At 41.9% G+C, this 25,142-nt stretch overlaps 1 protein-coding gene across 8 annotated transcripts; it reads left to right on the forward strand.

Moving 5' to 3' along the window:
- Positions 1-105: 105 nt before the first annotated feature.
- On the forward strand, positions 106-24,834 carry LOC109892451 (exportin-7-like). 8 transcript variants are annotated; one of them, XM_020484988.2, is made up of 31 exons: positions 107-440; positions 1,576-1,609; positions 2,934-3,080; positions 3,451-3,544; positions 3,655-3,736; positions 3,887-3,971; positions 4,062-4,130; positions 4,267-4,371; positions 4,467-4,632; positions 5,421-5,494; positions 5,582-5,701; positions 5,849-5,995; positions 6,204-6,376; positions 6,449-6,642; positions 6,766-6,871; positions 10,308-10,443; positions 14,343-14,416; positions 14,497-14,577; positions 14,695-14,758; positions 14,882-14,990; positions 15,346-15,541; positions 15,766-15,873; positions 16,564-16,629; positions 16,997-17,079; positions 17,204-17,418; positions 17,533-17,671; positions 22,314-22,378; positions 22,470-22,562; positions 22,672-22,770; positions 22,960-23,087; positions 23,163-24,834. In XM_020484988.2, exons 1-31 carry the CDS (start codon positions 409-411, stop codon positions 23,254-23,256), a joined length of 3,378 nt encoding a protein of 1,125 aa, XP_020340577.1. In that variant the 5' UTR covers positions 107-408; the 3' UTR covers positions 23,257-24,834. The 8 variants fall into 8 exon arrangements, with proteins under 8 accessions (XP_031682208.1, XP_020340577.1, XP_031682204.1 ...); XM_031826344.1 differs by having other exon boundaries at positions 108-440; positions 4,065-4,130; XM_031826345.1 differs by lacking the exon at positions 1,576-1,609 and having other exon boundaries at positions 108-440.
- Positions 24,835-25,142: the final 308 nt, after the last annotated feature.

Raw genomic sequence — 25,142 nt, forward strand, 5'->3', positions numbered from 1 at the left:
AAAAAACTTTATATCCGAGTTGTGCAGGTTGTTCACATTACTATCTGCCCTCTCAATGACTAGAATGGTCCCGACTGCCTTCCATTTGTTAATACATTTATTTACATTGTTAGCGCGGATACCCCTTGAGTATCTGGTCAATATAATGGATAATCTTATTAAACCCATTCCAGAACAGAAACTAGCAAAATGAAGCAGTTTCCCTTTAAGAGCCATGTAAACAAAGAGCGGATTTGCTTTATATGAGAGGTATTTTATTTTACGCACTTCTTATTATGTGAAGTTGAACGGGGTTCTAAAGGGATTTCCAGCGATTGCGCGAGCGTAAATGCTTTCTGAATGTGAAAATCTGCGCTCATTCACTTTGTCAGGGGGAGTGAGATAGTTCAATGGGAGTGAGAGAGGAGCATGAATGGAGCAAAATGGCGGATCATGTGCAGGTAACCACAGCTATATGTTTTTGTAATATATCAATCCTCAATAAGCCTTTGAATGAGCTGTAATATATATTTCGATGCGTTATTTAATATATAGAGAGTGAAGGCATCCATAAAGCGGTCATGGTACAGGTTATGTGCGATATGTGTAGCTAGGATGCGAGCTGCAGTGTTGACTTGTGGCCTGTCATCGTGTAGCTTTCGCCGTTTAAAGATGCGGACCGAAAACAAAACATTGGTGTTTATGAAACATGGCTAACTGCTAACTAGCTAGGACTGTTTCTACTGGGCGAATGTATTGATTGTAGCAGCTATCCACATTGTCATGATGTTTTATCTCATGCCTTTTATACGAAGTAAAGAACACCTTTAACATATAGGCCGACAAAATTGAACATATCTGTTAGCTAGGAGAGGATGGGGAAAATGCAAGCCAGTTAGTTGACAGTAGCTAACTAGCTAGCACTAATTAATTGGTTAGCAACTCTCATACTTCATCCTTCGCGTCCTGAACGAAATCCGGTCAAATGTAATTATTGATTATGCTTTGCTTGCTTGATCAGACCTTTCAAATGCACCGCTATTTGTAATTTACCACGCCAGGTTAGCTCTTGCTAACTTATAGGTATAGCAACACGACATTCTCCCGCGCGACCCTCTTAGTTTTTTGTGTGAGCTGACATGTAGTTAGCTTGGAACCTGGCTCGTGGACGGTGTTGTCGTTATACTTATTATACCCCACCGTGCATATTTTGCAACGAAAACCAGAATGTGCCACTCCGAAACGGACACACCTAGCAAGTTAACTAGATAACGTTATCTGGCATGGAGCATAACACATTTATAACTAGGTATCATTCTGAGGGTTATAGCTACCATTAGCTAGCTAATCAGCTGACAATTAACTTTGCCAAACAACTAGCTTCGTCTTTCCAGCCAATGTGCTAAAGTAAGATAGCTTTTAGCTGGGATGCTGGCTGTCACGTGTGCACATTTTTGTACAACTGACTGACATTAGCTAGCTACTGTTAACTAGCTAGCACTTGCAGCTAACTGTCATATCAAGCAGACGATAGATTAACAGTAACTATATCTGCCTCAAGCTTTCTGTAACTAACGTTACTGTTTGTGTTTATAGCAACTTGGCACTGAAAGTGTCGGCGTCTGCTGATGTGAGTAGGTAGCTGGCTAATTGTTATTTTGCTAAGTTGATTAAATGAAGCCTTCACCCCACCCAGGTGGCTAATTCTGTGCATTATATACATTATTTTAGAGATGCTTGGTGTCAGTATTTTTTTTAAATTAAAGTTAGCTCAGCAGGCTGGTGATGAGAGAGCCAGTTAGATATTTAGTTTATTAATAATAACTACAGATGTACGCGCACTGAGGCAGCGCTTCCTGGTCAGGGTGCCTGACCGTGTGACGTAACTGTCTGTTATTGCAAAGTCATCATGGACAGTACGGGACACACACAACAGGCTCCAGACACACAAATTCTGTGCTGGTCTGCTCAGAACATTCGTTCTTGCCAATGTTCTCAGGAACCATCAGCATGACATGATGATCTAGCTAGCTAGCCCACCCAAATCTTTAGTCAGGTGTATTGCACAGCACCAGGACTGTTCTAGTAGTAATATTAGTAGGTGTGTGTGTGGGGGGCACACTGAGTCAGGATCAGCAGCAGCAGTGTTGGGGTATTGAGCTCTTATCTATGTCTAGCAGTCCTCTTCTCCCTATCCATGTGCCATCCAACGCCCTCCCTAGACTAGTACATCCTGTACTATATCAGTAGCTAGCATCAGACTGGCTCTGGGATTCTGCTGACTTGTCCTTTAAACAATATGATGTTGGTCAGGCTAGCTGGGGTGTGCATGCATGAGTGGTTATGTAGTTCTTTACAACAATGGTGTTAGTAATGCTAGCTGAGGTGAATAGTCTGCTGCATTGTTACTGGTGGATTTAGTGTCCGTTAGCTGGATGGATTTAGTTTGTGAGTTAGTTAAACCTTATTATGTTAGTGTTGTGTATTGGGGTAAGTTAACTATCTGTGTGGTTTCCGGTCCCACCCACTCCCTAAAGCTGTAAAGGCTGCCTAGGGGAGGACGGCTCATAATAATGGCTGAATGGAGTCAATGGAATGGTATGAAACATGTGGTTTCCATACAGCCTCCACTGCCCTATAGCCACTACGTTGGTCTTTGTCTGGCAGGTGTTTAGCCCCGGTGTTTCTATCTTAACAAGGGTCATGTTCAATAGGGTGCTACTGAATGTTTATTTTGGTAAACTTTCTTGTCTTTTAAAAAAAAATTGCATGAGGCATGTCTATTTTACGAAATAGGCTATAGTCTTATTTCTGTCTGAACGCTCTAGAACGTTGTGCCATACTGATTGCTCACAGCCCAATACAACTGTCTACACCTGTATCTTGGCTGTTGATGAGGGATGTTTTTTGCTGCTCTACTCACTTAGGTCTCTCTCTCCTGTATGTGTGAGTAGAGCCTAGCCCAGCTAGAGATCCTGTGTAAGCAGCTGTACGAGACAACAGAGACTGGGGTGAGGTTGCAAGCAGAGAAAGCTCTGGTGGAGTTCACTAACAGCCCCGACTGTCTCAGCAAGTGTCAGCTACTACTGGAGAGAGGCAGCGTGAGTAGTACACACACACACACACTGACATTATATCAATAAGCTGTTGATATTTACCATATTACCTGATAAAAAAGGGTGGCAGGAAGCCTAGCAGTTGAAAGCTTTGGGCCATTAACCGAAAGGTCGCTGGTTCGAATCCCTGAGCCAACTAGGTGAAAAATCGTTTGATGTGCCCTAGAGCAAGGCACTTAACCCTAACTGCTCCTGTAAGTAGCTCTGGATAAGAGCGTCTGCTAAATGATTCAAATGTAAAAATGACTGACAATATTTACTGTATGACTTGCTTTTTTAGCTCAGCTGATGTGTTGTCTCTGTCTATGCTTGTATTCCCATCTTCCTCTCTTTCTCTCTCTCTCCCTCTCTCCAGTCTTCCTACTCTCAACTTCTTGCAGCTACCTGTCTGTCTAAACTGGTTTCGCGCACCAACAACCCTCTTCCCTTGGAGCAGCGCATCGATATCCGTAAGACTCACTCACACACATCCCACCAGTCTATATTCATGCTGTACAAGTTAGTCCATAAGGCTCGTGTGTGTGTGTGTGTGTGTGTGTGTGTGTGTGCGTGCATGCAGGGAACTATGTACTGAACTATCTGGCGACGCGGCCGAAGTTGGCTGAGTTTGTTACCCAGGCTCTGATCCAGCTGTACTCCAGGTAAACCTCTCTCCGCTCCTCTCTCCTCCTCTCTTCATCCCTCTCTCCTCCTCTCTTCATCCCTCTCTCCTCCATGTGAGTGATTCTCTCCCTTGTTTTTGTCTCCTCCAGGATCATCAAGCTATGTGTTTTTGTGTGTGTGTGTTTCAGGATTACCAAGCTTGGCTGGTTCGACTGTCAGAAAGACGACTATGTCTTCAGAAACGTCATCGCAGACGTCACACGCTTCCTACAGGTACAAACGTGTGTGTGTAGTCAATATAATTTGTTTTCTTGAAGTAGGTAGTGAACTGATCAAATCTACCTTTCTTTGTCTGTCTGTCAGCAGGACAGTGTAGAACATTGCATCATAGGAGTCACCATCCTATCCCAACTGACCAATGAGATCAACCAGGTACTCTACCTCTCCTCCCTCTTTCCTCTCCTCCACATCTCCCTCCTCTCCTCTTACTTCCCCTTCTCCCCTCTAATCTGAAGTGGTGGTTGTGTTGTTGTGTGTGTTAAATATGTGTTTGATGTTGTGTGTACAGGCAGATACCAGCCATCCTCTGACCAAACACAGGAAGATTGCGTCATCGTTCAGAGACTCGTCCCTCTTTGACATATTCACCCTGTCTTGCAATCTCCTCAAACAGGTGTGTGTGTGTGAGAGGGATTGTATTAATGTGTTGACATACCTATTGACATCCATTTCCAGTCGTTCTTGTGAACTTAATGTGTGTGTGTCTAGGCGTCGGGTAAGAACCTCAACCTGAATGATGAGAGTCAGCATGGTCTACTGATGCAGCTACTGAAGCTCAGTCACAACTGTCTGAACTATGACTTCATCGGAACGTCTACAGACGAGTCCTCTGATGACCTCTGCACTGTTCAGATCCCCACTTCCTGGAGATCAGGTAACACATTCTGTCAATTCTGTAAAATATCAGTACTGCGTCACCTATTACTGGTGTTGGGGGTAATGCGTTACGTAATCAGATTCCTTTTATGAGTAGCGGAGTAAAGTAACATGTTACTTTTTCAAATCGCAAGCGTTGTTTTCAGAGTCATATCTCTACCGGCTGCGTGTTTTCCATGATCTGATCTCGACTTGTTTCCTCATTTAATTCTCGAGCGAACGGAGAAAGGCTGAAGAAATGTAGTAAAGTATTGAGGGAGCACATCTGATCTTTGCCATTTATCGTTTCTGGGATAGCAACGCCTATAGAAGTTTTTCCCATCTAGTGGCGAGTGTGCCCTCTATACATCTCTGTCAGTGTACGTGCGGTCTATAACCAGAACTGGTGGCTCAAGAGAAAGATTTTGAATTAAATGATAGGACATCTGTACAGATGTTTGGCTTACAGTACATATGGCTAATTAAGCAGCTCATATGATAGTGCAGCACTTGTAGACTAGCACAGGAAAGCATCGCCACAGATGAAAGGAGACTCGAGTGATTAAACCTGAGTTAATAAGTAGCCTGTCTTTGGTAGAGCGCACCCGGTTCGCTTTGCTCCCTCCGATATTCAAACAACTGGTGAGAGTTTTTTAATGAAAGTAACTCAAAGTAGTAGAACACATTACTTTCCAAACAAAGTAATATTGTAAAGTAACTAGAAATGTGTATTTCTTTTTCAAGTAACTAATCCCAACACTACCTATTACTGTGTACTAACCTAATCTGTCTCTCTCTTTCTCTCAGCGTTTTTGGATTCCTCCACTCTCCAGCTCTTTTTTGATTTATATCATTCCATCCCTCCCTCCCTCTCCCCGTTGGTGAGTAAAGCAGAGTGTGTGAGTGTGTGGCTTGTATGTTCACTTCAGTACAGGATGGGTGTAGTGTTTAATGCTCTGTGTGTGTAGGTGTTGTCGTGTCTAGTCCAGATAGCATCAGTGAGGAGGTCTCTGTTCAACAACGCAGAGCGAGCCAAGTTCCTCTCTCACCTGGTGGATGGAGTCAAGAGGATACTAGAGAACCCACAGGTAACACACACACTATTACATGTTACAAGACTCTTAAATTCTGTTATTCCTTCAAATTTGGTCCCCCCTTTATTTTGGGTGAAATCATTTTATATGGTAACACGTTTTATGCTACAAGTAACTAACAATGCTGTCTTTGTGTTCCAGAGCCTCTCAGACCCTAACAACTACCATGAGTTTTGTCGTCTGTTGGCGCGACTGAAAAGTAACTACCAGCTGGGAGAGCTGGTCAAAGTAGAAAACTACCCAGAAGTCATCAGGCTTATAGCCAACTTCACTGTCACCAGTCTACAGGTACGATGTGTGTCTGTCTGTGTGTGTAAGACCCTGAAGGCAGATTGGTGTGTGTCTTGGTAAACAGACATTTCATAAATAGTCCTTCTTAAATCTGCCCTTCTATACAACTCAATGATCTTGTTAGATGTTAACGTTCTGCCGAAAACCTTGTTCTCCTTACTTAGATGACAATTTTCTGATAACTTTTATATTATGTGTGTTGCAGCACTGGGAGTTTGCCCCTAACTCTGTCCACTACCTGTTGAGCCTGTGGCAGCGCCTAGCAGCGTCTGTCCCTTACGTTAAAGCCACAGAGCCTCACCTGCTAGAAACATACACACCTGAAGTCACCAAGGCCTACATCACCTCGCGCCTCGAGTCTGTCTGCATCATACTCAGGTAACACACACAGACACACACACTCTCACAGATCAATTATGAAACGTTGAAATCATTTTCACGTCTGTGAAGGGATGGGTTAGAGGACCCTCTAGATGACGCAGGGTTAGTCCAGCAGCAGTTAGACCAGCTCTCCACCATCGGTCGCTGTGAATACGAGAAGACCTGTGCCCTATTGGTCCAGCTCTTCGACCAATCAGCACAGACCTACCAGGAACTACTGCAGTCTACCAACTCAAGTACCATCGATATCACTGTCCAGGAGGGTACGTCTCTTTCCCTCTCAATCAATCAATGAAGTACGGCAAAATATAGCTTTTAACAACATGTTTTTGTTACCAGGGAGGTTGTTATAGTTGATTTATATAATTATATTTCTATATCTATAGGGAGATTAACATGGTTGGTGTATATAATCGGGGCGGTCATTGGAGGAAGAGTGTCCTTCGCCTCTACAGATGAACAAGACGCCATGGACGGAGAACTAGTCTGTCGGTAAGTCCACACACAAGTAACCTCACCCTAACCAATACCACTACCTATTAGGCTAGTGGCCAATCCTCAAAAAGGGCTTTAGTTTTTGAGGTACCCAAACCCTAGGTAAAACAAAGCACAAGTATGTTTTTCCATATCTCTAATGTCTCCCATACAGGGCATTACATTGATGAGATAATTCTACACAATACCCCATAATGACAAAGTGAAAACAGTTTGCAAAAAATAAATTAAATACATTGTTTATATACAGTTGAAGTTTACATACACCTTAGCCAAATACATTTAAACTCAGTTTTTCACAATTCCTGACATTTAATCCTAGTAAAAATTCCCAGTCTTAGGTCAGTTAGGATCACCACTTCATTTTAAGAATGTGAAATGTCAGAGTAATAGTAAAGTGATTTATTTAAGCTTTTATTTCTTTCATCACATTCCTAGTGGGTCAGAAGTTTACATACACTCAATTCCTATTTGGTAGCATTGCCTTTAAATTGTTTAACTTGGGTCAAATGTTTCGGGTAGCCTTCCACAAGCTTCCCACAATAAGTTGGGTGAATGTTGGCCCATTCCTCCTCACAGAGCTGGTGTAACAGAGTCAGGTTTGTGGGCCTCCATTTGCGACCAAGCTTTAACTTCCTGACTGATTTCTTGAGATGTTGCATCCACATAATTTTCATCCCTCATGATGCCATCTATTTTGTGAAGTGCACCAGTCCCTCCTGCAGCAAAGCACCCCCACAACATGATGCTGCCACCCCTGTGCTTCACGGTTTGGATGGTTTTCTTCGGCTTGCAAGCCTCCCCCTTTTCCTCCAAACATTACGATGGTCATTATGGCCAAACAGTTCTATTTTTCTTTCATCAGACCAGAGGACATTTCTACAAAAAGTACGATCTTTGTCCCCATGTGCAGTTGCCAACCGTAGTCTGGCTTTTTTTATGGCGGTTTTGGAGCAGTGGCTTCTTCCTTGCTGAGCGGCCTTTCAGGTTTCAGAAGAAAGTTATTTGTTTCTGGCCATTTTGAGCCTGTAATCGAACCCACAAATGCTGATTAGAGGTCGACCGATTATGATTTTTCTACGCCGGTACCGATACCGATTATTGAAGGACCAAAATAATATTTTTTACATTTTACATATTTTATTTTTATTTAATATAATAAATAAATGATCTAACATGTTAAATTTGGTTTAAATAATGCTAAAACAGTGCTGGAGAAGAAAGTAAAAGTGCAAGATGTGCCATGTAAAAAAAAATAAAAAATAAAAAGCGTGTAAGATCCTTGCTCAGAATCTGAGAACATATGAAAGCTGGTGGTTCCTTTTAACGCGAGTCTTCAATATTCCCAGTTAAGAAGTTTTAGGTTGTAGTTATAATTCTTATAATAACTATTTCTCTCTATACAGTTTGTATTTCATATACCTTTGACTATTGGATGTTCATATTGGCACTTTAGTATTACCAGCCTAATCTCGGGAGTTGATAGGCTTGAAATCATAAACAGCACTGTGAATCAAGCATTGTTAAGAGCTGCTGGCAAACGCAGTAAAGTACTGTTTGAATGAATGCTTACGAGCCTGCTGCTGCCTACCACTGCTCAGCCAGACTGCTCTATCAAATATCAAATCATAGACTTGATTATAATAAACACACAGAAATACGAGCCTTTGGTCATTAATATGACGAAACGTTTATTCTTTCAGTGAAATACGGAACCGTTGCGTATTTTATAGAACGGGTGGCAACCCTAAGTCTAAATATTACTGTTACATTGCACAACCTTCAATGTTATGTCATAATTATGTAACATTTTGGCAAATGATTTGCGGTCTTTGTTAGGAAGAAATGGTCTTCAAACAGTTTGCAACGAGCCAGGCGGCCCAAACTGCTGCATAAACCCTGACTCTGCTTGCACTGAACGCAGGAGAAGTGACACAATTTCCCTAGTTAATATTGCCTGCTAACATGCATTTATTTGAACTTAAATGTGCAGGTAAAAAAATATATACTTCTGTGTATTGATTTTAAGAAAGGCATTGTTTATGGTTAGGTACATTTGTGCAACGATTGTGCTTTTTTTCGCGAATGCGCTTTTGTGAAATCATCACCCGTTTGTTGAAGTTGAAGTAGGCTGTAATTCCATGATCAATTAACAGGCACCGTATTGATTTTATGCAACGCAGGAAAAGCTAGGTAACGACACATGGTTGTTGATATTACTAGGTTAACTTGTGATTATGTGAAGATAAGTTTAATGCTAGCTAGCAACTTACCATGGCTCCTTGCAGCCACAAGGTCCTTTTGACACTGCAGTTTCCTCGTGGATTCCAATGTAATCGGCCATAATCGGCATCCAAAAAGGGCCGATTACCAATTTGTTATGAAAACAACTTGAAATCTGCCCTAATTAATCGGCTGTGCCGATAAATCGGTCGACCTCTAGTACCCATGTTCAAAATCAATTACGTAGCCCGCCATTGCAACTGAAATGTCTCCATTCAAATACTTTTTAAGAAACACAGAATCCAGTGTTCTGATCAAAGTTCCCATTCCGTCATCCTGGGTCAAATCCTCCGAATATTTCCAGTGCTGTATGTCTTGCTCTTCCGTCGAGCAATAATACCACTGCAAGTGCTTGCTTTTTCTTGTCCAGATTGGTAACCCGTGTCCAGATTCCAAGTACATTTTTCCAACTCTAATTTATTAGCCATCTTCTGAAACCAATGTGATATCCAAATGACACAACTAGGTTCCAGTTTAGCAGTTTACTTCACAATATCATCGCTGTATTACACTCTGGCCCGGTCCAGCAGAGACTAAAACTTCTTCACAGGTGCACTTCTAACAGGGGGAGAGGACCGTAATAACAGAAATATAGGGCTACTTAAAGCTACTTAACTCATGCATTGGTCTGAGAAACTGCAGTAATCACAAGATGCCTATAAGGACATAAGCCATTTATGGCAAACGAGGCTCCTTAGGATGGTGTAACTTGCTTTATGTGATCATTTATGGTGGCTGGGAATTGAATGTGAGATGGTGGTCTTTGTGCACCAGCTCAGGAATCAACTTCAAAATGAAATGTGTGTGGAGCTGTGCTATGTCCCTCAACCAACGCTTCTTATTAATAGTCTATGACCTAGCTACACTCTAACGTCTAAGTAACCTGAGGTCACCCTCACAGGTTCTGTCACTCTCCATCTCCTGCTGGGCATGCCCCAGTACATAATCAATGCCAACCACACTTAATATTGGCCAAATTATCATCCGACCTGACTTCCAATGGAATATAAAGAAATACGTAGGACGTGATCTGCAGGGCATAAAGAACAGGCCACCCACAGGCCAGTTAATTGTTGGAAAGCTCTGACCTGATGCTGTGTCAATCGTGTGTGTGTGTGTGTGTGTGTGTGTGTGTGTGTGTGTGTGTCAGAGTGCTCCAGTTGATGAACCTAACAGATTCGCGGCTGGCCCAGGCGGGTAACGAGCGGTTGGAGTTGGCCATGCTCAGCTTCTTTGAACAGTTCAGGAAAATTTACATCGGAGACCAGGTGCAAAAGTCCTCCAAGGTAAATACTTTTACCACACACACACAGAGAGAGTTATGTTTCAGACCTCAAACATGATTTAATGTTGATGAGTCCACTGTCTTGTTTAGATCCACAGCTATCTCTATCTCTCTCCGTTCCTCTCTAAGCATGACTAACTGTCTCTCTTTCTCTCACTCTCTATTCCTCTCTTAGCAAGACTAACTCTGTTAATATCTCAATTCAAAGGGCTTTATTGGCATGAGAAACATATGTTTACATTGCCAAAGCAAGTGAAATAGATAATAAACAAAAGTTAAATAAACAATACAAAATGAACAGTAAACATTACACTCACAAAAGTTCCAAAGGAATAGAGACATTTCAAATGTCATATTATGGCTATGTAGTGTTGTAACGATGTGCAAATAGGTAAAGTACAAAAGAGAAAATAAATTAACATAAATATAGGTTGTATTTACCATGGTGTTTGATTTTTTTTCGAATTCTTTGGGTCTGTGTAATCTGAGGGAAATATGTGTCTCTAATATGGTCATACATTTGGCAGGAGGTTAGGAAGTGCAGCTCAGTTTCCACCTCATTTTGTGGGCAGTGTGCACAAAGCCTATCTTCTCTTGAGAGCCAGGTCTGCCTACGGAGGCCTTTCTCAATAGCAAGGCTATGCTCTCTTCCTTCCTCTCATGACTGACTCCATCTCTCTCCATTCCCTTCTCTGCCTGTAACTAGTGGGAGTTATGTTATATTTTAACTAGTAGCTCTTCTGTCTGAGGGTGTGTTAGTGCTGACAAACAGCCTTGGACTGACTGACTGAGTGTGCTTTCTTTGTGCTGGGCAGAGGCTGCGAAATGTGAACAGCCCAGATAAGTGGTGACAGTCGAGAGCAGCCCTCCCCCAACGTGTCGGTTTGGTCTTAAAGTTCTCCTCCCCTATCCCTTCTTAGTGACATGCTCAGTTTTACTGTTAACATGGTGAATAATGTAGGCGGAATCATCGCTAACCAGAGAATTCTCCATGGAAGTGGGGTGGAGGCAGGGGAGTACTAGAATAATTAATATAAAGTGGGGTGGAGGCAGGGGAGAACAAGAATAATTAATGTGGGGTGGAGGCAGGGGAGTACTAGAATAATTAATATAAAGTGAGGGGGAGGCAGGATGAGAACAAGAATAATTAATGTGGGGTGGAGGCAGGGGAGTACTAGAATAATTAATATAAAGTGGTGTGGAGGCGGGAGAAGTTCTAGAATAGTTATTATGAGGTGTGGAGGCGGGAGAAGTTCTAGAATAGTTATTATGAGGTGTGGAGGCGGGAGAAGTTCTAGAATAGTTATTATGAGGTGTGGAGGCGGGAGAAGTTCTAGAATAGTTATTATGAGGTGTGGAGGCGGGAGAAGTTCTAGAATAGTTATTATGAGGTGTGGAGGCGGGAGAAGTTCTAGAATAGTTATTATGAGGTGTGGAGGCGGGAGAAGTTCTAGAATAGTTATTATGAGGTGTGGAGGCGGGAGAAGTTCTAGAATAGTTATTATGAGGTGTGGAGGCGGGAGAAGTTCTAGAATAGTTATTATGAGGTGTGGAGGCGGGAGAAGTTCTAGAATAGTTATTATGAGGTGTGGAGGCGGGAGAAGTTCTAGAATAGTTATTATGAGGTGTGGAGGCGGGAGAAGTTCTAGAATAGTTATTATGAGGTGTGGAGGCGGGAGAAGTTCTAGAATAGTTATTATGAGGTGTGGAGGCGGGAGAAGTTCTAGAATAGTTATTATGAGGTGTGGAGGCGGGAGAAGTTCTAGAATAGTTATTATGAGGTGTGGAGGCGGGAGAAGTTCTAGAATAGTTATTATGAGGTGTGGAGGCGGGAGAAGTTCTAGAATAGTTATTATGAGGTGTGGAGGCGGGAGAAGTTCTAGAATAGTTATTATGAGGTGTGGAGGCGGGAGAAGTTCTAGAATAGTTATTATGAGGTGTGGAGGCGGGAGAAGTTCTAGAATAGTTATTATGAGGTTGTGGAGGCGGGAGAAGTTCTAGAATAGTTATTATGAGGTGTGGAGGCGGGAGAAGTTCTAGAATAGTTATTATGAGGTGTGGAGGCGGGAGAAGTTCTAGAATAGTTATTATGAGGTGTGGAGGCGGGAGAAGTTCTAGAATAGTTATTATGAGGTGTGGAGGCGGGAGAAGTTCTAGAATAGTTATTATGAGGTGTGGAGGCGGGAGAAGTTCTAGAATAGTTATTATGAGGTGTGGAGGCGGGAGAAGTTCTAGAATAGTTATTATGAGGTGTGGAGGCGGGAGAAGTTCTAGAATAGTTCATATAAAGTGGTGTGGAGGCGGGAGAAGTTCTAGAATAGTTCATATAAAGTGGTGTGGAGGCGGGAGAAGTTCTAGAATAGTTCATATAAAGTGGTGTGGAGGCGGGAGAAGTTCTAGAATAGTTCATATAAAGTGGTGTGGAGGCGGGAGAAGTTCTAGAATAGTTCATATAAAGTGGTGTGGAGGCGGGAGAAGTTCTAGAATAGTTATTATGAGGTGTGGAGGCGGGAGAAGTTCTAGAATAGTTAATATAAAGTGGGGTGGAGGCGGGAGAAGTTCTAGAATAGTTAATATAAAGTGGTGTGGAGGCGGGAGAAGTTCTAGAATAGTTAATATAAAGTGGTGTGGAGGCGAGAGAAGTTCTAGAATAGTTATTATGAGGTGTGGAGGCGGGAGAAGTTCTAGAATAGTTAATATAAAGTGGTGTGGAGGCGGGAGAAGTTCTAGAATAGTTAATATAAAGTGGTGTGGAGGCGGGAGGAGTTCTAGAATAGTTAATATAAAGTGGGGTGGAGGCGGGAGAAGTTCTAGAATAGTTAATATAAAGTGGTGTGGAGGCGGGAGAAGTTCTAGAATAGTTATTATGAGGTGTGGAGGCGGGAGAAGTTCTAGAATAGTTAATATAAAGTGGTGTGGAGGCGGGAGAAGTTCTAGAATAGTTATTATGAGGTGTGGAGGCGGGAGAAGTTCTAGAATAGTTAATATAAAGTGGTGTGGAGGCGGGAGAAGTTCTAGAATAGTTAATATAAAGTGGTGTGGAGGCGAGAGAAGTTCTAGAATAGTTATTATGAGGTGTGGAGGCGGGAGAAGTTCTAGAATAGTTAATATAAAGTGGTGTGGAGGCGGGAGAAGTTCTAGAATAGTTAATATAAAGTGGGGTGGAGGCGGGAGAAGTTCTAGAATAGTTAATATAAAGTGGGGTGGAGGCGGGAGAAGTTCTAGAATAGTTAATATAAAGTGGTGTGGAGGCGGGAGGAGTTCTAGAATAGTTAATATAAAGTGGGGTGGAGGCGGGAGAAGTTCTAGAATAGTTAATATAAAGTGGTGTGGAGGCGGGAGGAGTTCTAGAATAGTTAATATAAAGTGGGGTGGAGGCGGGAGAAGTTCTAGAATAGTTAATATAAAGTTGTGTGGAGGCGGGAGGAGTTCTAGAATAATTCATATGATGAAGGTTCTGGAATGTCTCATTTCAGGTTGTGTATGTGTGAGATGGACCGTATGAGTCTGAGGTGTCAGAATAAATAACACCCCAGACCTGCAGGAGATACACATCCCCCTATGACACCCGCTACCCTAACCCCCCGATACTAAGGCAAACCATCCTCAGCTCTGCTCAACTTAACACTATCACACAGACTCTCTTGATCTCACTCACTCTCTTCCTCACACACTACTTTACCTCAGAGCTCAGGTTTTGGCGGAATGTACAGCCACGTTCGGGAGATGAGAGCAGAGCTGATTGGTGTGTGTTTGTCTTTAACCCTGTGGAGATGACTAGTGCTACGCTGCTGGCAGCTGTTACTGTTTGTGATTATATCATAGTTGTCCTACTGTGTAGTTGCTCTCTCTCCAGGGGATCTTCCAATGGTTAATGGCGTGTGTCTGTGTGTGTCACAGCTGTACCGGCGGCTGTCAGAGGTTCTGGGGCTGAATGATGAGACCATGGTACTCAGCGTCTTCATTGGAAAAATGTGAGTTTCAACACTTCCTGTGTTAGTACTACTGCTGGTTCTATGAACTAACCACTGATTAATACCATTTGTGATTGCAGCATCACCAACCTGAAGTACTGGGGCCAGTGTGAACCAATCACTTCCAAGACACTTCAGTTACTCAATGACCTCTCTATAGGATATCCTTTTGCGTGCGTGCGTGTGTGTGTGTGAGAGAAGGGGGGGTGGGGGGGTGTATTTGGTATTCTGTTATATTCCAGCTCCTGTGTTGTCTCTTTGACGGTGTGTGTGTGTACGTACAGCAGTGTGAGGAAGTTGGTGAAACTCAGCGCTGTTCAGTTCATGCTGAACAACCACACAGTAAGTACCCTGACCTTTGATCTCTCACCCTGACCACTAACACTAACCTCCTGAATCTCAATGTATGCTTTTTCATCCAGTTCTTTTCCCATAATGCCCTTATCCTTTCTCCAATGATGTCAGAGCGAGCACTTCTCCTTCCTGGGCGTGAACAACCAATCAAACCTCAGCGACATGAGGTGTCGCACCACGTTCTACACCGCACTGGGACGCCTGCTGATGGTCGACCTAGGTAGACACACACACACACACACATCTACAGTCTACACGATTATCAGTAATGATCTTATTTTTTCACCTAGGGCTATGATGATACCAGTATCATATTTTTTCCATGGCAAAAATGAAAACACGAAGCATACCAAACTCGTTGGTCCTTTAAAAACCTGTTGTATGTAAAATATTGTGTGCTATAGCTTGGAAAAATGTATCAATGCGACTCTGGATGACAAGATAATGATGTTTGTTTCCAACATTAGGGCTGTTTTCCTAAAGAAATGAAATCTACTTCGTGTGTTGTAACCCTTGCCATGATACTGGTATCGTCCCAGCCCTACTTTAACCTTGTTTTCATCTTGTGTGTGTAGGTGAGGATGAGGACCAGTTTGAACAATTCATGCTTCCCCTAACGGCGGCGTTTGAAGCAGTGGCTCAGATGTTCAGCACCAACACATTCAACGAGCAGGAGGCGAAGAGGACGTTGGTAGGACTGGTCAGAGACCTGAGAGGTATCGCCTTTGCCTTCAACGCCAAGACCAGCTTTATGATGCTCTTCGACTGGATGTATCCTTTACTGACCCCTGATCTCTGACCCCTGACCTTTACGGACCAGGGGCCTGCTTAGGAGATTGAAAGGTTAAAGAACGTTCAGATAGAAATCGTTGTGTAGAAGAGGTATGACTGTGTCATAGAATAGGAAATCACTGTAGAGTTGTGAATTGCAAGTAGTGTTGTCCTTCACTTGAAGTCTCATTGGCGCACAGTGTTGTTCTTAACCCCTCCCCCAGCTACCCAGCCTACATGCCCATCCTGCAGAGAGCTATAGAGCTCTGGTACCACGTACCAGCATGCACCACTCCTGTCCTAAAGCTCATGGCCGAGCTAGTCCACAACAGGTACATAAACATGCATACAGTCAGAACCCTGACACTTCTCCCTCGACCTCTAACCCCTGACTTCTAACCCTTTGTAGGGATTAACACCAATTTCCTGAACCAAGTGCCTTCCTGATTACCAAGATACTTAAAAAAAATGTTTTTATCTCGAACAATAATATAACATTTCTATACCGCACTAATGCAAAAATAGAAAATATGCAACGCTAGAAAGCTGCATTATTTAGGCTAGTCCCCAATAGAAAACGTCTACATGGCTTTCTATTATTTACACTGCTACACACGACTTCTCCACGCAGTCATTTCCGTCCCAGGTTTCTCCTCTACAGTTTGTTCATTCAAATTACTTCCCAAACTTCAGCTGTGTTACCCAACAGAGGATCCCAAATATAAACTACGGCTGCTCACTGCTAACAAAACACCTAATACATTGTGTCTGCAAAATCGCTCAAGGAAATTCACATTCGCAATATTGTTCCAAATTGTTACACTAACAAAAGCAAGGGCACTGGATTGACTAGAAGGTCAGATTCACATGAAATTGATCGGCAGCTGTCCATGGTGCGGATTCTACACCGTTTGCTTGTCTGTCACAGGGAAAATATCCAATGCTGCGCTAAACAAACAGTCACCACATAAGTGAGTTTTCATAGTAAAAACAGCCATAATCTTTCCAAATTCCCCTGATAGCCAGACAGCTGCTCTGCAAGGGGAGAGGAGAGAGCCAACAAGCTGGGTGTCATCTTTCAGTCAACGGTAAAACGACCCTGTCATTTTCACTAGCTATAATAACCTCATTTTATTAGTCAAGCAAACCATTTTTCTTAGGCCTACGTTAACTATAGGTTACATAAACAAAATAGTGTGACGACTTTGAGAGAACTTTGAGTTGATTCCGTTACAACAAATACAACAAGAAACCGTTATATACCTGCAAGTGTTTCTCAATTTATAGTGATAGAATTATAGCCGTTCCACACTTGCTGGTATTAAATGCTTTTAGATATCATTTCTGGTTGGACGGATCTCGGGATACCTGGGAAAGGCTTGCAATTTTATCAGGATGGAAAATTTGTACATTTGAGGAAAATATGAATCCTTAACTCTGTGTCTGTATTTCCAGGTCACAGAGGTTACAATTTGACGTGTCATCACCCAACGGAATCCTGCTGTTCAGAGAAACCAGCAAGATGATCACCACCTATGGTATTACACTCAAGTGTCCTATTGCCACAGTTGCTGTGCACTCACTGGAGAATTGTAATTGGTTGGTCAGCCACATGTTTTTTTATATATTAATTTCCTTGGTTCTTCCTCTCCCGTTCTCCAGGTAACCGTATCCTGACCATTGGGGAGGTGCCTAAGGACCAGATGTACAGTGTGAAGCTGAAGGGTGTCAGTGTGTGTTTCTCCATGCTCAAGGCTGTGCTCTCTGGGAACTATGTCAACTTCGGGGTGTTCCGTCTCTATGGAGATGACGCACTGGACAACGCGCTACAGACCTTCATCAAACTGCTGCTGTCCATACCACACAGCGACCTGCTGGTACACACACTCCTCTCCATCCCTCACAGCGAAGTGCTTCCCTGAACATTCTAAATATATCTGACAATGGCATTCAGCACACTTAATCTCCTTCTTTCTCCCTCCTCACTCCAGGACTATCCCAAGTTGAGCCAGTCGTTCTACAGTCTGTTGGAGGTGTTGACTCAGGATCACATGAACTTCATTGCTTCTCTAGAGCCGCATGTCGTCATGTACATACTGTCATCTATCTCCGAGGGACTCACTGCACTGGGTAATGTATATACATACACGCACTGCACCGGGAAATGATACATTCACAGTATACCACTGCACTGGGTAATGTATATACAGTTGAAGTCGTGAGTTTACATACACTTAGGTTGGAGTCATTAAAACTCGTTTTTCAACCACTCCACAAATTTCTTGTTAACAAACTATAGTTTTGGCAAGTCGGTTAGGACATCTACTTTGTGCATGACACAAGTCATTTTTCCAACAATTGTTTATTAACAATAGTTTATTATTTCACTTGTAATTCACTGTATCACAATTCTAGTGGGTCAGAAGTTACATACACTAAGTTGACTGTGCCTTTAAACAGCTTAGAAAATTCCAGAAAATTATCACATGGCTTTAGAAGCTTCTGATAGGATAATTGACATAACTTGAGTCAATTGGAGTTGTACCTGTGGATGTATTTCAAGGCCTACCTTCAAACTCAGTGCCTCTTTGCTTGACATCATGGGAAAATCAAAAGAAATCAGCCAAGACCTGGTTCATCCTTGGGAGCAATTTCCAAATGCCTGAAGGTACCACGTTCAGCTGTACAAACAATAGTACGCAAGTATAAATACCATGGGACCACGCAGCCGTCATACCGCTCAGGAAGGAGATGCATTCTATCTCCTAGAGATGAACGTACTTTGGTGCGAAAAGTGCAAATCAATCCCAGAGCAACAGCAAAGGACCTTGTGAAGATGCTGGAGGAAAAAGGTACAAAAGTATCTACATCCTCAGTAAAACAAGTCCTATATCAACATAACCTGAAAGGCCGTTCAGCAAGGAGAAGCCACTGCTCCAAAACCTCCATAAAAAAGCCAGACGACGGTTTGCAATTGCACATGGGGACAAAGATCATACTTTTTGGAGAAATGTCCTCTGGTCTGATGAAAGGAAAATAGAACTGTTTGGTCATAATGACCATCGTTATGTTTGGAGGAAAAAGGGGGAAGCTTGCAAGCCGAAAAACACCATCCCTACCGTGAAGCACGGAGGTGGCAGCATCATGTTGTGGGGGTGCTTTGCTGTAGGAGGGACTGGTGCACTTTACAAAATAGATGGCATCATGAGGGATGAAAATTATGTGGATGCAACATCTCAAGACATCAGCCAAGAAGTTCAAGCTTGGTCGCAAATGGGTCTTCCAAATGGACAATGACCCCAAGTATACAAAATGGCTTAAGGACAACAAAGTCAAGGTATTGGAGTGGCTATCACAAAGCCCTGACCATCACAAAGCCCTGACCTCAATCCCATAGAAAATCTGTGGGCAGAACTGAAAAAGCATGTGTGAGCAAGGAGGCCTACAAACATGACTCAGTTACACCATCTCTGTCAGGAGGAATGGGCCAACATTCACCTAACTTATTGTGGGAAGCTTGTGGAAGGCTACCCAAAACTTTTGACCCAAGTTAAACAATTTAAAGGCAATGCTACCAAATACTAATTGAGTGTAAACTTCTGACCCACTGGGAATGTGATGAAAGAAATAAAAGCTGAAATAAATAATTCTCTCTACTATTATTCTGACATTTCACATTCTTAAAATAAAGTGGTGATCCTAACTGACCTAAGACAGGGAATTTTTACTAGGATATAATGTCAGGAATTGTGAAATACCAAGTTTAAATGTATTTGGCTGAGGTGTATGTAAACTTCCAACTTCAGCTGTACATACACACACTGCACTGAGAAATGGTACATATACAGTATACCACTGCACCGGGTGATATATACAGTGACTTCAGAAAATGTTCACACCCCTTGACTTTTGTTGTTACAAAGTGAGATTAAAACGTATTTAATTGTCATTTTTCATCAACGGTCTACACACAGCATTCATGTTCGAATTTTTCTTCAACTTTGACATCTATAAAAAAATTATGAAAAGTAAAATGCTGATATATCTTGATTAGATTCAACCCCCCTTCATACATGTTAGAATCACATTTGGCAGTGATTACAGCTGTGAGGCTTTCTGGGTAAGTCTCTTAAGAGCTTTACACACCTGGATTGTACAGTATTATCACATGTTTATTATTTTAAAATTCTTCCATCTCTTTTTAGTTGGTTGATCATTACCAGACAACCATTTTCAGGCCTTGCCATTAGATTGTCAAGCTGATTTAAGTCAAAGCTGTTACTAGGCCATTCGGGAACATTTAATATCATCTTGGTAAGCAATTCCAGTGTAGATTTGGCTTTGTGTTTTAGGTTATTGTCCTGCTGAGGTTGAATTTGTTTGAAATTTACTGCTCGACTGAGAAACCTTATAGATAATTCTATGTTTTGGGTATAATCAGCTGTCCTCCAAGGCAAAGGGTGGTTACTTTGAAGAATCTGAAACATAAATATATTTAGATTTAACACTTTGGTTACTACATGATTCTTTCTATATGTGTTATTTCATAGTTTTGATGTCTTCTATTATTCTACAATATAGAAAATAGTACTAATAAAGAAAAACCCTGGAATCAGTAGGTGTGTCCAGACTTTTGACTGGTACTGTGTATAACATTCTATTGGTTTCAAGAATTTTGTATAATTTTAATTAGAACAATTTTAGGTTTTGAATCCGGCGTCGTTTTGCGTATCAGTTCATAAACCATGTGCCATGTAATCGGTACATTGAAATCTCTTAACTATTTTTCAATCTATATGGCACAGCTGTCAATTTCTTTGTCCTTAAATGAAACTGGTATACTTAAAATAAAAAAAATTAAAATGTTATTCATCACCATTTTCTTTAACCAATGTTGGTCTTTAATACAGGGCCGACAGACAAGTTCCTTACTTTTTCCCCCTTCCACTTGCCTCTTCCATTTTTGCAGTAATGCTGCAAATTTGGGTCGAGCAGACATTTCCATATATTTTTGTTAGCTGCATGTTTGACAACTCCACTAGTCCTATTTATGATATAATTTACAAAGATTTATACTTTTTTGTCAATTAGTATATTTGAGTTTAACCACAATATTTGTTGTATTATTTGTTCTGTCTTTTTTGGTGAATTAAACTGAAATTGCAACCAACTTTCTATGGCTTGTTTTAAAAATAGCGATGTTTTGGAGATTTCATTTTCAAATAACTTGAGTGAGAGGTTGTAATCTGAATAAAGGGAAAAAGGCCGTTCTTGAACATGGGGTGAGACATTCTTACTAATCTGCCAGGGAACCAGTTGGAATTTGAGTTTAACTTTTGTATGACTGACACCCTTTAGTGAGAGGTTTGATGCTTTAATATTTAGTCATTTTTGCCCTCCAAATTTATATTCATTATATAAATAAGCCTGTTTAATGTTGTGTGGCTTGCCATTCCAAATACAATGGAATATGTTTTGCTCATATAATTTAAAAAACAGGTCGCTAGGTGTAGGCAAAACCATACGCAAATATGTGATATGACTAAAGAGTTAATCAGCGTGAGTATTCTACAAATAGACAGGTATTTATTTTCCTTTCCATGGCAGCAAGATCTAACTATTTTTGCTAACTTTCTATTAAAATGTATTGTACTGAGATCATTTATTTCTTTTGGATATGTATACTGGGTATGTACACATCACCATCAGACCATTTTATTGGTAAACTACACAGTAATGTAAAAGTTGTATTTTTTTGTGACCCAATACATAATATAGTACACTTATCAAACTTTGGTTGTAATCCAGAGAGGTTAGAAAAGTATCTTGATCCTCTATTAGGCTGTGGAGGCATCCAAATTGTGGATTTAAAAGAAAACGTGAATCATCGGTGTACAATGACACCTTTTTGTTTTTAACCCCTGTATTTCTAATCCCTTGATATTATTGTTGGATCTGATTTTAATAGCTAACATTTCGATGGCCATAATAAATAGATATGCCGATAGTGGACAACGTTGTTTTACTTCTCTTTACAGATTAATAATTTCTGAGAAGTAGCCATGATTTACTATTTTACACCTAGGGTTACTATACATAACTAACCCATTTTTATAAGAGATTCTCCAAAATTGAAATATTCTGGGCAATTATATATAAACTCCAGTCGTACTTTCTCAAAAGCCTTTTCAAAGTCCGCTATGAAAACCAGGCCTGGTTTCCCTGATATTTTATAGTATTCTATTATTTCCAGTAGTTGTCTTATATTATCTCCAATGTATCGTCCATGTAAAAAACCTGTCTGATTGGGTAATGTATGTGCCAATTATTTGATGGTCCGACTGCATTCTGTCCCCTATCAACAATTGTTTTTAATTTTTTTAACTTGATGACCTGGGTGGGGGCACCCCACCGGAATCCCCACCGACTAGGTACAAGGTCATCAAGGTACTCATTAGCGGCTTTGAGAAATTCTTTGTATATTATGCTCACCCATCAGGGGGCTCTGGCTTTGAAGGACCAATCCTGCCAGGCAGGCTCAGAATCTTGAGGGGGCGGTGCTGCTCTAGAAGGTCTCTGACTGCATTTATCTTTCTGTTTTGGCTGCGTATAGGCTACTTACAGTAGGCCCATAAAACAGATAAGGACTTCTCCTTAGTGTATGGGTCTCTCAGGTGGCTGTATAGGGTTGTGGACTGTTCCATCATGATAGGACAATAAATAAACAGACTATATTTAGAATTTATTTTAAAATGACTAATGTGTGTTGTAGATACTATGGTGTGTACTGGGTGTTGTTCCAGTCTGGACCATATCGCCACCTACCTGTTCAAACAGGTAACCTCTCCCTCTGTTCATCTGTAATCTATTCATATCATTTTATACATGTATGTACATATATTGATGCTAATGTATTGTTTCTGTTTAGCTGTCTCGCTCCACTAAGAAACGACCTGTTGCTATGGCAACAGACGAGCGCTTCCTACACATCATGCAGCAACACCCAGAGATGATCCAACAGGTACACACACCCCAAACACACACACCGATCTCACTCTCTCTCACACACACGCTCTCGCTCACACACTCTCACACACACTCACTAATCATTCTGTGTGTTTGTCCTACAGATGCTGTCCACAGTGTTGAACATCATCATCTTTGAGGACTGCAGGAACCAGTGGTCCATGTCCAGACCTCTACTGGGCCTCATCCTGCTCAATGAGAAGGTACAGGTACACAACCACACACCCATTATCCAACCATTCCCTGGAAGACGTGGCAATTGTTGCTGAGTGGACTATCCTGGCAAAAAAAAAAGAAAACCAAACACACCAGCCTCGTCCTGTGTGTCTCCATTCCTGCAGTATTTTGCCGATCAGAGAACATTATTTTTTTGTGCGCTTTTGTGTGTGTAGTATTTTGCAGACCTGAGGAACAGCATTGTGAATAGCCAGCCTCCAGAAAAGCAGCAGGCCATGCATCTCTGCTTTGAAAACCTGATGGAGGGGATAGAACGCAACCTGCTAACCAAGAACAGAGACAGGTACACACAATTCCATTGACTGTGTGTGCGCTCACTTTGTGTGTTTTTTAACTGTGTGTATATTCATCTGTGCAGGTTCACCCAGAACCTCTCGGTGTTCCGGAGGGAGGTGAATGACAGCATGAAAAACTCTTCATACGGAGTCAACACCAATGACATGATGAGCTGACATTCCACACACGCACACCTGCTCCACACAGAGCAGCTTCCCAAAACTCAACTCCCTCCACGCCTCCTCTCGCCCCCTCTTCCTCTCCACTCCTCTTCTCACCCCCCTTCCTCTCATCTCTTCCTCTCCCTTGTGGTTCCACCCTCCTTTTTATAGAAGCCTATATAAATATACAGATCTATTTTAAAGCCAGTCTGTAGAGGTCACCCTGCTACTTGCTGGGAGGAGAGGGGGAAGTGGAAGTGGAGGATGGGAGGGAGGATATCTCTACACACTTTGGAGGGAGTGAATCTGAGGGGGAGGATGAGTGGGGGGATGAAGGTGAAAAGGGAGAAGCCGGTAAATGTAGTTCTCTGCTTCTGCCTGCCTTGTATAGAAACACAACAAATCAAGTGTACATTTTTTTTCATAACATTTTGAACAATGTTTATATTGATTGAATTTAAAACACAAAATGAGAAACGTGTGATTGAACTTTTTACAGTGTAGTGAGTCAGTGCACCTGTCTGTCTGTGTGTGGGGAAAAAACTTTCTACAGGGGATGAGAGGAGCAAGAAAGTAGAGCGCACTAGAGCTGTGATGGGGTAGAGACAAAGAGAGTGAGAAACTGTCCATTTTGCACATTTTCCTCTGGCCCTCTGATTTGAGTGATGTAAACTCTGATTTGAGTGATGTAAATACCCACCACTGTTACTCCCTAGGCACTGCCCCTAGACACCACCTTTACTCTCTATGCACTGTCCAAAGCCCCTAGACACCACCTTTACCTCCTAGACACTACCTTTATCCCCTAGACACCACCTTTAGCCCTTAGACATTTTGCCTAGAAAATAATTGCTTGTTCAAATCGAATTGGTTAGGTGTGGGGCAGGGTTATGGGAGTAGGTTTGGGTTAAGGTCATGCTCCACTTTACCCTCTGGTAGGCTGGTTGGAGCTGACACTAACCTCAGGGGAGTCTGTTGGGTTAGGGGAGAGTGAAGTGTCTCAGCATGCTAGCTAGTGTGTAGGGGTCACAGATCTGATAACAGAAAGGAGCGTGGCTGCAGTCTCTCTGGAGTATGTGTGACTCAGAGAGAGAGTGTGTGTGTGCGCGTGGCCTCTCGTGGTGCTGTAAAGGAGCGGTGCGCTCCAGACAGAACCTTCCAGGACATTCTAGAACGTTCAGCTCTCGTTTTCGAGCTCCCTGAAGGATAGTTTATTTCTAATTGAGAAACTAAAGAAGAATGCAACCTTTGGTAGAACATAGAGCTGTGTATTACAGGGAAATGGGTGGTAAGAAAAAGACAGAACTGTGTATTAAAGAGGAGATGTGGGTTCAGAGTTCATTAGCAACTTGTGCTACTCTACAGGTGTTGCTGCTAACTGTTTGTGACGACTAGCTCATCTCTAACAATGTTGATTTGACTTCCTGGTTTATTGTTTTGGTTCCCTAAAGTGAGTGTGTGTGTTGGATCGGTACCTTGGTCCTCTGATGTGAGTGTGTGTTGGATCGGTAGTTTGGTTGAGTTGTGTGGATGTCTGCTACATATTATAGTGTCAGCATTGTGACTGCAAATAAACGTTATTTGGTTTGTATACCATGCTGTCACTGTGTTTTACTGCACAACATGGGTCATGTCTTTAGTGTGTGGTGAAGACAAGCAAGGTATTGTCTTCATAAGGATTTATCTGAAACACAGGCTACAGGTTGATTTGACATCCATTTATTCAGGTATAAAAAAATATATACACATACATACAGTTGAAGTCAAAAGTTTACATACACTTAGGTTGGAGTCATTGAAACTTGTTTTTCAACCACTCCACAAATGTATTGTTAATAAACTATAGTTTCGGCAAGTCTGTTAGGACATCTACTTTGTCATTTTTCCAACAATTGATTACA

The sequence above is a fragment of the Oncorhynchus kisutch genome, linkage group LG6, assembly GCF_002021735.2.
Source record: "Oncorhynchus kisutch isolate 150728-3 linkage group LG6, Okis_V2, whole genome shotgun sequence".
Taxonomy (NCBI): Eukaryota; Metazoa; Chordata; class Actinopteri; order Salmoniformes; family Salmonidae; genus Oncorhynchus; species Oncorhynchus kisutch.

Excerpts from the sequence above, each read along its gene's own strand:
- LOC109892451 (XM_020484988.2), top strand. The coding sequence starts at position 409 with ATGAATGGAGCAAAATGGCGGATCATGTGCAG. Across the intron at positions 3,972-4,061 it reads ACGTCACACGCTTCCTACAG|CAGGACAGTGTAGAACATTG; the intron begins GTACAAACGTGT and ends TCTGTCTGTCAG. Across the intron at positions 22,563-22,671 it reads ACCCAGAGATGATCCAACAG|ATGCTGTCCACAGTGTTGAA; the intron begins GTACACACACCC and ends TTTGTCCTACAG.